The sequence below is a fragment of the Triticum urartu genome, chromosome 5 (genome assembly GCF_003073215.2).
Source record: "Triticum urartu cultivar G1812 chromosome 5, Tu2.1, whole genome shotgun sequence".
NCBI classification, from domain to species: Eukaryota; Viridiplantae; Streptophyta; class Magnoliopsida; order Poales; family Poaceae; genus Triticum; species Triticum urartu.
Window position 1 is genome coordinate 540,372,899 of NC_053026.1, and position 10,795 is coordinate 540,383,693.

Here is a 10,795-nt window from a genome sequence, read left to right on the forward strand (position 1 = left end):
GGCTGACGGTCGGATCTATCTGGCACGACTATATAGTGTCGGCTCAAGGAGCGCTCGGGTCCTCGAAAAAATCTCTCCTTTCCATCACCGGTTGGGTAGACTATGAGTCCCACCGGGAACGGGCAACCTGTCGTGGAATGGAAAGGATAAGGGTCGCCGTGGCCCGTATCACTGCGGAAATGGCGGCAACACGGGCGGCTGATGCGGCGGCGCGTGCGGACGCGGAGGAGGAGGTCATCCGTGCCCGCATTGTGAAGAAACGACAGCACATGAACATGCACGACCTCGCCTGAGCGCAGAATCAGGCGGTTTGTGCCATGGCAGGACTACCACATAAGGAGGAGAAGGAGGACAGCGACGTCGAGAACAGCTCTGATGACGAGCAGATTCGGTTCGATCCCTACTACATCTTCGACCGGCACTTCCGCGAGAAGGACGGTAATGACGCCGGAAGGGTAAGGGCAGCCGTGTGGATGATCTCTGCCATAGCCAAACATGCCAAATTTAATAGTCCGATGGCATGTTAGCAGTGATGGAGTAGTCAGACAAAGTGTGTAATGCATCAACATAGTTGCATAAGTTTGTATGAATTTAAGATATGATAATTGAGATGTCCGGATGTGTATTGCATTATTTGAGACACGACCGGTCAGTGTCTTTGAGGGCCGGATTTGTCCATCGCGGGTCTAAGGGGTGGTACGGTAGCACGTAGTATATTCGGTGCTGCCTCGAGTATGTATCTCCTCTTGCAATACTCTAGCAGTTATAGATAAACTCTCTCTGTGTGTGTACACACACACTTCCCTGGTATGTTTAGCATGCATGGTATACTACGTTTATCTTTTTCTTTTATTGTAATTTACTCACGTCTATCCAGTGCGCGATCCACAGGACGCTACATTCATTCTTTTGCTGTATACGGAGTTGTATACTCTGTGTACGTCGTTTCAGGTAGGCCTACTCTACTGCGGCACGTATATTCGGTCCGAGGCTAAGGCCTTGTTTGGATACCGTGTTTTAATAAAACTAGTTTTTCGTCAACTGAGACAACCGCCTAACAAACTAAAACCATATTTGATTATCGCAGATAAAACATGGATAAGTAGGATTCAGTTTCCACAAAACCAGGAATATGCGTTTTGCGAAAAACCACTATTAGTCGTTTTTGTGAAAACACGATTACAGAAACTCAACGTAACTGATTTATCCTTCTGCAACAAATTCATTAGCGCACATTTTCTTCCAATTGTTGACTTCGAGAAGCAGTGCTGTACCGTCGTCTTGTGTGTTGAGTGGCAGAGGCCACCGCTGTTCACATGCGCCAAGTCGTTGACGGAAAAAAGCTGCCGTCATGCGCGCACGCCAAGGCACCGAGTCCAAGTGGCAGCAGCCGGCCGCGCGCGCCGTGTTGCTGAGGGGAAGTGGCTGCCGCAGTACACGAACGCACGAGTTGTCGAGGGAATTGGCCGCTGCCGCCGTCCGTGCTTGCCGACGTCGAGGTAAAGCAGCCGCTGCGCACGGCGAGTCGTCGAGTGGAAGTCCTTGCCGCCGTCCGCACCCTTCAGTGGCGTCTACCTGGTGAAGCGCCAACGGAGGGGAGCCGAGCAATAGATGGCGGCAAAAGGCACTGATTCATTTACGACCGACAGGAATGAAGCAGCGATGTCAACGAGCTAATGGCGGAGGAGAATCAGAGGGGCCTGGGGATGAACTGGAGGGGAGCAGCGGCACATGCGTGCTTCGATGAAGAAGCCATGGCGGCTAATTTGGGGAAAGTAGTGACAAGTGAAGTTTACGAACGGGAGAAGACACTCACAAGTCACGGGCTATCCAAGCAAATAACTGAAAGCGGCCAGTTTTTTACTTTTCTAATCCAAACATAATTTTGTATAAACTGGTTATTCACAAAAACGTAGATAAAACCGATTTTCATTAAAACCAGCTTAAAACGCATTTTCCATAATCCCATGCTAATCTCCTCTATCCAAACAACCGCTAAGGGGTGGTACGGTACGGTAGCACGTAGTATATGCGGTGCTACCTCGAGCATGTATCTCACCTCTTGCAATACTCCACCAGTCCCTGGTGTGTTTAGCATGCATGGTACTCATATTAGCCTCAGTAGTTTAGTGGCGTGCACCAGCTTTTGCTTCTCCCTGTACGTACCATCTTGTTGGCTCGACGGTTGGTTTGGCCTTGTCAGTATCATCGGTTCTGCTATTTTCTTCCGCGTATTAATCATGCAAGTAGGTAGCTTGTGCCTGTTATTAACTAGACAAAAGCAAGTTGGCGCAACACATAACGTGATGCCGTCTGGGTACAAGCTCTAATAATGGCAAGGAAGTTTCCTCGTATCACCAGTTATATGACCGCATATTGCACAATTATAAGTTCTTTTTCCTGGGGAGAATGTTTTGAGCGAATTTTCTCATTTGCAGCAGACCGAAATTTTTCTCATTGGGGACGACAATTTTTCTCATTCAATGTTGCACATAAAATGTGCTGCCCCGTTGAACGGAGATCTCGTCGAGCTCGGTGTTTCCCAGATGAAATAGTGATTCGCAGTCGTGCATGCAAGCTAGCCGGTCGTAGGTGCTGGATGGAACGATGGCAGCACGCAGCAGGCGGCGCCATGCTTGTCTGCGATGGAGACCACACTCCACTCCACCAGGCTGCTCCACCAGAACGCAACAGCAACTCTTTTGTCCTTTGCCGGTGGCCGGCCGCTCTCTACCGGCACGGCGGGATGGGCTCGCCCGCCTCGTGCCGCCATTGCTCGTGCTCCTCCGGCACTGTGCCGCGGATCTCGTGAGGTCATCGCGCGGCACGCCATGGATCGCCCGTAGCCAGCATAGGCTGGCTAGCCTTGCTGCGTGCGTCCGCTAGCTGTAGCCGGCCGGCAGGGGCCCGGGCACGGTGGCCGGGCTGGCCCTGTGACCCAGGGCATAGGTAGCTGGGCACCGGCACCGGCCGGGGCATCGGGGAAGCAACCGCCTGTTGCGGTGGAATGATTGGATAGATAGATCCCTGGCCTCCAACGCGACGTTGGTCGCCGTCGATCGCTGGCTGTGGCGTTGGTGCGTGGCGGAGGTCCCACGCACGGCCACCAGAGAAGAAATCGACCCAGGGCCTGGCTCGTCGACGGATCGATCGGGGGACAGGGGCACGAGGTGTATATGGCTACGTACGTTTTGCTCGTACAGCTAGGTCGCCTCCGTACGTACGCATGGGGGATGGGTGCTGGGCTGCCGTCGGTTTGGGTTATACACGTGTTAAAAAAAAGGCTTGGATTACACAGGACGGGTCGTATCGTACGTTGGGAGTAATGAATGGCATAAGATGACTTGTTTTTGCCCAAAAATGGAAAATCGGTACGAATTAATATTTTTGCAAAAGAAACAGCAGAATAACAGAGTTGTACAGTTCATGTATTTACTAGATCTTTACCTCAAGTTTGGTAAGAAACATTTTAACTCTAGCAAGTGGAAATGACAAGCACAATGCGGTGGACGTAGGATCCATGGTATTTTGCGTTAATTTGAAGCAACTTGCCTAGTCAAAATTGCGAAATGCTTTCATGCTTTTGAAGAAATATACAAAACAGAAATGTTTCAGTTTCGAAGTAGAGAGCTATCCACTCTCTACAAAAAAATTGGAAATTTCTAGCGACCTTAATTAAGTGGCATCCTAAGTAGGACACAAAAACTCAAAAGAATATCTAAAAACGGAGTCCTGCTGTCAGCAAGGAAGGGATCCACCGCGCTGACATGGCCCTAAGGCCACCGGAGACGATGCGGACCGGCGGTGGCGCCGATGGAAGGCAGATGAACCCTAGACTCTCTGAAGATTAAATAAAGTTCTCTCCGTCTAACCTCCGTCCCGATGGTGCGTTTGGTATCGACGGTGGGCGTGCGGAGGTGGGTCTCTGACGGATCAATCCTTGGTCGATTTGTTCGGATCTGGTCGTAGTTCGTCTACGCTTTTGTGTGTCATTTGGTTGGATCCTTCCGATCGATACTACTCTTCAACAACGGCAGTTGTTGTTCTGGTGCGCTGGTTCTATGGGGCCTTAGCATGACGATTTTCTGACTGTCTACTATAACAAGTTTTGCCGGGCTCAGACGAGGAACGAGCGATGATGGCAGCACACCTTTGGCTCGCTTTAGTGTTCGTAGTCGTCGTTAGATGGTCTACAAATCTGGACGTATTTTTTATTATTATTTCTGATGTTCATGGCACAGATCTGAAGTTTTCCTGAAAAAAAATTAAGTTGATCACGTACAGTGCGTACAGATTGGTCCCAAAAGTCCTGCTATTGGTCCACTTGGTGCATCAATCTAACGGATCAACACAAATGACGGACATCTCAACAACAACAACAACAACAAAATACAAAAAATTGATGTTGGGCGATGCGTTAATTGGCCAACATCGCTGCGCGTACGGATGAACTTGGGATGCAGCCGTGTGTGCATGCATGGTGGATTAAATGGGCGTACGTGCGTTTCCATGTTGACAACTGCACCCGAACCACCACCCTCGATTAGCTACTACTGCTGGCCTCTGCATGAATCTAATTTTACAAAGCACGTTAGAACAAGTATAATAAGATGATGTAGACTAGCCGTAGGACTTTGTGTAGGATGGGAATGTTTCAAAAAATAATATTTTGTTGTAATCCACTATCATACATTAACTATAGATGACATGACACCATATTATAGCCACTGGTCGGCTATATTATTAACCATGCTCTTACTGCCAAACTCAATACTACCCAACATTAGTTGTCAGCCTCTTGTCTCAAGACTCAGGCCTGCGGTACACAATCTCTATATATAGGTACAGTATCCCCGCGAATTTTGCTATGGAAGGCATGTAGGCTCATCGTTAACGACTTTTAGAGCAAGTACAATGGTAGGTTTATAGCCCGTTTACATGAGAATTTTGCTTATATAGAGAAGAGATACATGAAAAAGCATGTCGAGTAGGTTCTCATGTAAGAGCTTAGCTATATGAGTGCTTCAGGGAAAATTCAATAAATGTGAAGAAAAAGATACAGAGAAGATGAGAAAAAGTACTAATCTTATAGCCAACCTTGTTGCATGAGTGATTATATTGTTGTCTATAGATGATATGGCAACATCTTATAGCCAGCAGTTGACTGTATCATTAACCATGCTCTTAGAGGGGTTTAATTCAGATTCGACTGGTCGTAATGGTAGTATCATAGATAGTATCATGCATGCCGACTAAACAATTTTGATAAGGTGCCATAGCATTAAATGAAGAAAACGAGGATGGAGTATCATATCATGATACCGTATCATAATAAATGTTATGCTACTTTGTGTCATGCATGGCAATAAATAGAGTACTACATAATACTAATATATGATACTATGCATTAGGGAGGTAGTATCATACACTAGTATCATATGCATGATACTAGCATATAATACTCCCCATTACAACCAGCCTTAGAGTAAGTACAATAGGATGACATAAGCATGCTATAAGGAATAAAATAATATATTCTTACTTAGTTGGAGGAGAGAGAAGAGAAGCGGACTCTTGGTTAGTAGGTTAGTAGCCAGCTGCAATACGAGACACAAGACGCTTTGTGGGGACGTAAGATAAACCAACTATTGACAAACTAGTACGCCCTCCGGTCCTTTTTAGTTTGCATATAAGATTTGACTGAAGCCAAGCCTCGTAAAGTTGGACCAACTTTATAGAAAAAAAATACCAACATTCACAATCTGAAATCAATACCAATAGATGCGTCATGACTTAAAGTTTCATATTGTATAACTTTAGCATGGCAGATGTTGATATTTTTTCATATAAATACGGTCAAACTTTGTGAAGTTTGACTTCAGAGAATTCTAATATGCAGAGTAAAAATGGCCGGAGGGAGTATATATTTACAACTTACTATTGTACATGCCGGATAAGAGGTTGACTGTACATGGCAATTTCTTATAGTCGACCGTCGGCTGCATTATTAACCATGCTCTTATAGTAGCATAATCCGCCGAGCTGTAGTACACGATCGGGCTCATGATCCAACGAGTTTTATGAGCAGGTCACCGTAGTCTCCAGCTGGGAGGCACCGGGCCCCGTCCCGGCGTGTCACGCCGCGGCCGTGTGCAGCGACACGCATTTACAGCACGCTGCCGTCAGCACGGTACTCGCAACAGTGACCCATGCGCTCGCTGCCATGCCTCCCATCTTCAGCTGTTCTATAGCGAGAGCTTTGCGCGGGCCTCCGAATTAAACCACGGGCAGGAGCGGACAACAAAAATGGCTGCGAGCTCAAGCAGACGAGGCCATGGCGGGTGACGAGCTGGGCTGGGGGGTATCCGTCACTCTGCTTGCTCTCCCGTCATCCGGCTCGCCGTTTACTCACGCCGACGTGCGCAGCCGGGTTGCTTCTCGAAGAAAATGCGCGGTGATTAAGGCTCGACCGGCAGGAAAACGGGGAAGCGTTATAGCTTTCCTTTTTGTGCTGATCGAAGGGCGGCGCATCTCTGGTGCAAAGGAGTGCGCTCCCGTGGGATGTGCTATGCGCAGCTGCGCCACTTCAGAGCGTGGGCGTCTACCAAAAGGATGATGCAGCCTTTTTTTTTTCTTTTCGGAAATGACGAATCCATAACGGTTGGGATTTGCTCATGACAAATCAAACGTATTTTATGGCAAGTTTAGTTGTCACGAGAATGGCAAATTTAGGTGACAAGAACGGTAATTTTCTAACAAAAAATAAACTAAAGGTGAAATTATCATACTTACCAACTAAACTTGTCATCCCTCGTGTATATAAATTGCCACAAAAAACATGCGGTTTGCCATCGGGAAATCGCAAACGTCCAGGACTTATCGGCGTCCTTTCGTTTCTGCAGAAGAGGTGCAACAACCTAGACCTAATGTGGCAGCAGGAAGAGGCAGAAATGGACATTTTAAAGAGCAAATGTGAACAAACTCCCTCAAAAGTCAATTTCTAAAATTAAAAAGGCAAATAGGTTTCTAATCCTTAGTCATAGTATGAAATTATTGCTATATTTAATTTGATCATAAATAATTCCACTTTAGTGAAAACCACACATTTTTGTAATCAGTTTAGGTACAAGAAAAACATTAGGCGATCGGGCATAAATTGACCTAGAAAGGAAAATATGATCAAATGCCATAAACATTTTTGTGGCTTCAAATGATCGGAAAACAATTGGCTTTGAAAGAGCAAACCGTTAACACTGAACCAGCCATGTGTGGCCTCACACTTTCGTTTCCTTCTGATCATTTTTAAGGAGAGTCGGCTAAATTTTAAAAAACCGGGTTAAAATTCACGAGGCATTTCTAACACTATGTGTTGGCAACTAGGATACGTAACATCACATTCGGAAGGTGAACAATATATAGCTGAAACTATAAGTGCGCCATAATCGTTATATATTTCCAAATATCAATGACTAGAAAGAAGAAAGGCGCCACCCCATAAATTTATGCTGATATGCATGTTATCTAGAAGACTTTTTGAAACTAATATCTATAAGAACATTCAAACCTTGCAAGATCGGTTTCCTACTAACGACAAAAAAAAAACACTCTCCAATCTTGACAGTTGGCACACAACAGTGCGTGAACTATTTCTAGGCAGCCTTGGTATACACCTAACAAATCTTTAAAGCCGCGATTGAAGCAATCCGAACAAAGGATATGAAACCAACTGTAGATGGTGGTTCATTCGACAAGTTTTAATCAGATGTAATAGAGAAAATCTTTTATTTAATAGGTGAAACAAATGTGATTAGGACTGCGTTTGCCTGGCGACCTAGGGCACAATCAAAATAACACCATGGTCACGTGCCCGTATGTGTCATCCTACTAACAACCTAGGGCACGCGCCGGTATGATGGTGGCTTAGTCGGTCAAACTCATGCAACGTAAAGGTCACAACAATATGCGCGAGCACAAGAGTTGGGACACAAAGTGAAGGACGGAAATGAGTATATATCTTTTTTTTCAAAAGAGTATATATCTAATAAAAACCATTTACCATATGTGTCATCTTGGAAGCACCTTCACCTTACCGGCGGTGGAAAAACCTCTGGCCGTCCAAAGCGATCAACAAGTGCACGACCGCGGCACGTAGCCACGTCGCAGTACAAGTCTTTTTTCCTTTCACCCGCAGCAACTGGCCCCGGCGCCTCGTGCACCGAAAGCGGAGGGCTCGGCAAAGGGACGCTCGCGCCGCGGTTGGCAATGGCATCTATAAAACCAGCCCAGAAACCTCCACCTCCGCCTCCCCCGGTGCGCAGCGCACACAGCCGAGCCGCAGCCAGTCACGCGCCCGACTTCGCTCGCTCGCGCACGCACGCACGCACGGGACGGAACACACTCGCGCACTCCCACTCCCACTCCACCGCTCCGCTCTCCCTGCCTGGCCCACGGCCGCCGCGCCGCCTGCCTTGCCTGCCCGCCTGCATGGGCGACCACCACCCGCGGGCCCGCCCCGCCGCCGGCGACCTGCGCCCGCCGGAGCCGCCGCTCGACCCGCTCGAGTTCCTCTCCCGCTCCTGGAGCGCCTCCGCCGTCGACGTGCCCCGCCCGCGCCCGCCGTCGCCGGCGCCGCTCCTCGCCGCGCCCATCGCCGAGGACCCCGCCTGCTGCGAGCTCGACGACGGCGCCGCCACGGCCGGCAGCTCCTTCTCCTTCGCCTCCGCCGCCACCTCGCAGTTCATCATGGAGCGGATCCTGGCGCAGTCGGTGAGCCCTCCTCCCTCCGCCTCGGCCCTTCCTCCCCTGCCCTCTCCTCTCCTCCCTCTCCGGGCAAAAGAAAAGAGCGTTCTCCGATCGGAGCTGCCCAAACTCACGATCCGTTTGCACAAGAGGGAAAAAGCAAGAAATACCACTAAAAATTTCAGTTTGTAACCGGCGAGTTCCGTTTTGTCTGTGGCATGGCCGCGTCTGATTCCGAACTCTCTCTTTTTGTTTCGTTTTTGTTTAATAACAGTGCTAAAGCGTGTGCTTTAGTCGTTCTTTATGTGGGATTTCGACGCTCACCAGCATTCGTCCGAGAATTACTACTGTGGAGTACGTTTGTGTGATGAGTTCGTGGTTCCCTCCTTATCTCCTGTGATTCCTGTCAGAGGATTCCCAGCGTACGCCCCAGTACGAAATCCAGCCCCTTCGATGGGAGTTAATGATGATCCTCTTGACCTTCCTCACCGCTCCGGTTCATTCTCTCGTCAAATTCAACCACTATTTTCTCTTGGTTTTCCTTTTGACCCCATGTTTGGACAAGGAGAAACGGCCAAAGGGGAGATTCTTCTCCTACGAGGGCAATTAGAAGAGGCGTAATCCCGACCCCCTTTTTTTTAATCTTTTTAACAACCCTGCTTAGTGAGTGGTCAGGGCAACAGTTTATCATCCATTTCTCAGCTCTTCCGAGAATTGATTTTTCATTTCTTTCTCTTTCGCAGTTTGCAGAAGCAAAAGTAAATAATCCGTACTGCTGTTTAGTGTTTATCACTTTTAATTGATCGGTGGAACTGGACATTGATGCAAATTTGTTGTGCAGGAAGTGGCGCCCCTCACAACCGGACGGCTCTCCCACAGCAGCGGCCCGCTCAACGGCGGCGGCTCGCTCACCGACAGCCCGCCGGTCTCGCCGGAGATTGACGACTCGCAGGTTCACTTCTTGTCACCTTTGCTGCTTTCCACTCGTGCTGGCTACCAGTTCCTAGGCGAGGCCCCTGTTCCAAGTGCTCGTGATTTCCAGTGCAGTAGTACTCGCAGTTCTACTAGTACTTGGCCTCAATTTTTAATGCCGAGCAAAGCGCCAGCCTTCTTCAGGCTCTCACTAATTGTGCTCAGTTTCCAGTACCATCTTCGGATGTTCTTGAGCGTTTTAAGTTACAAAGACCAAGGCGCTAGTGGACGAACTGTGTTGATGTGTCAAGTTTTTTAGAGTTTCAGCAAGAAACCAAAAGAGATTGTGCACTAGCAGCCGTGTGCACGACTCATGGTCGTGTGCTTGTTTACCGGGAAAACCATCTTTTCCGCGCTCTACAACTTCAGAAAACCCGAAAAAGTCGATTAAATCATGAAGCTTTTGCGCAGCTTTCTTTTTACTAGTAGTTCCATTGTCCTTGCTAGATTATTTGTCCGGGAAAAAATATCTGTTCACAAAACTTTTCCTTGCATATTGTGTCTAAACTGACGGTTTGCAAGACTATTTTTGTAAAGTTCATCGGCTGCAATTAAACATTTCCATGGCAAAAGATCTCAGCAAAATATCAAAACATTTTTAGCATTGTATAGGCTCTCACACTCACACTAGAAACCGCAGCTTGGTTGTGCTTGTGGTAAAACAGCCGAGGCCAGAAGAGTCACTTGTTTATGAAAGTAACTATACTATAGGAAGCTGTGGGACACTGAGAGGCTGCCTGGGAGCTGGGACAAAGAGACCAGCCTTGCAGCCTTCCCTGTGCGCCAAATTTTCTGTGGAGAGAGAACAAAAGAAAAAAATGGAACAGGCCCCGTCGCCTTTCTCACATTCCGATAAAACACCTGGCCATAGTAACCCTCATCTCTTTTTCCCCACATCTTTTGTTTTGCCTAGTCCCTTTCGCTCTCTCTCTCTCTCGCTCGCTGCTACCAAGAGCCTGCGATCTCGGCGCCCATGGCGCAATGTTTTGCCGCGGCCATGTCCTTTTCTCCGTCGCCCCCGCCGACAACTCCTGTTTTCCAGTTTGAAGGCTGTGCCCCTTCACATGCGGGATCATGTACATCT

The 10,795-nt window shown here is 48.0% G+C and overlaps 1 protein-coding gene across 1 annotated transcript; it reads left to right on the forward strand.

Moving 5' to 3' along the window:
* Positions 1-8,287: 8,287 nt before the first annotated feature.
* Positions 8,288-10,789, forward strand: LOC125505939 (VAN3-binding protein-like). The gene is made up of 2 exons (XM_048670840.1): positions 8,288-8,766; positions 9,581-10,789. The coding sequence occupies exons 1-2, from the start codon at positions 8,485-8,487 to the stop codon at positions 9,968-9,970; spliced, it is 672 nt and encodes a 223-aa protein (XP_048526797.1). The 5' UTR covers positions 8,288-8,484; the 3' UTR covers positions 9,971-10,789.
* Positions 10,790-10,795: the final 6 nt, after the last annotated feature.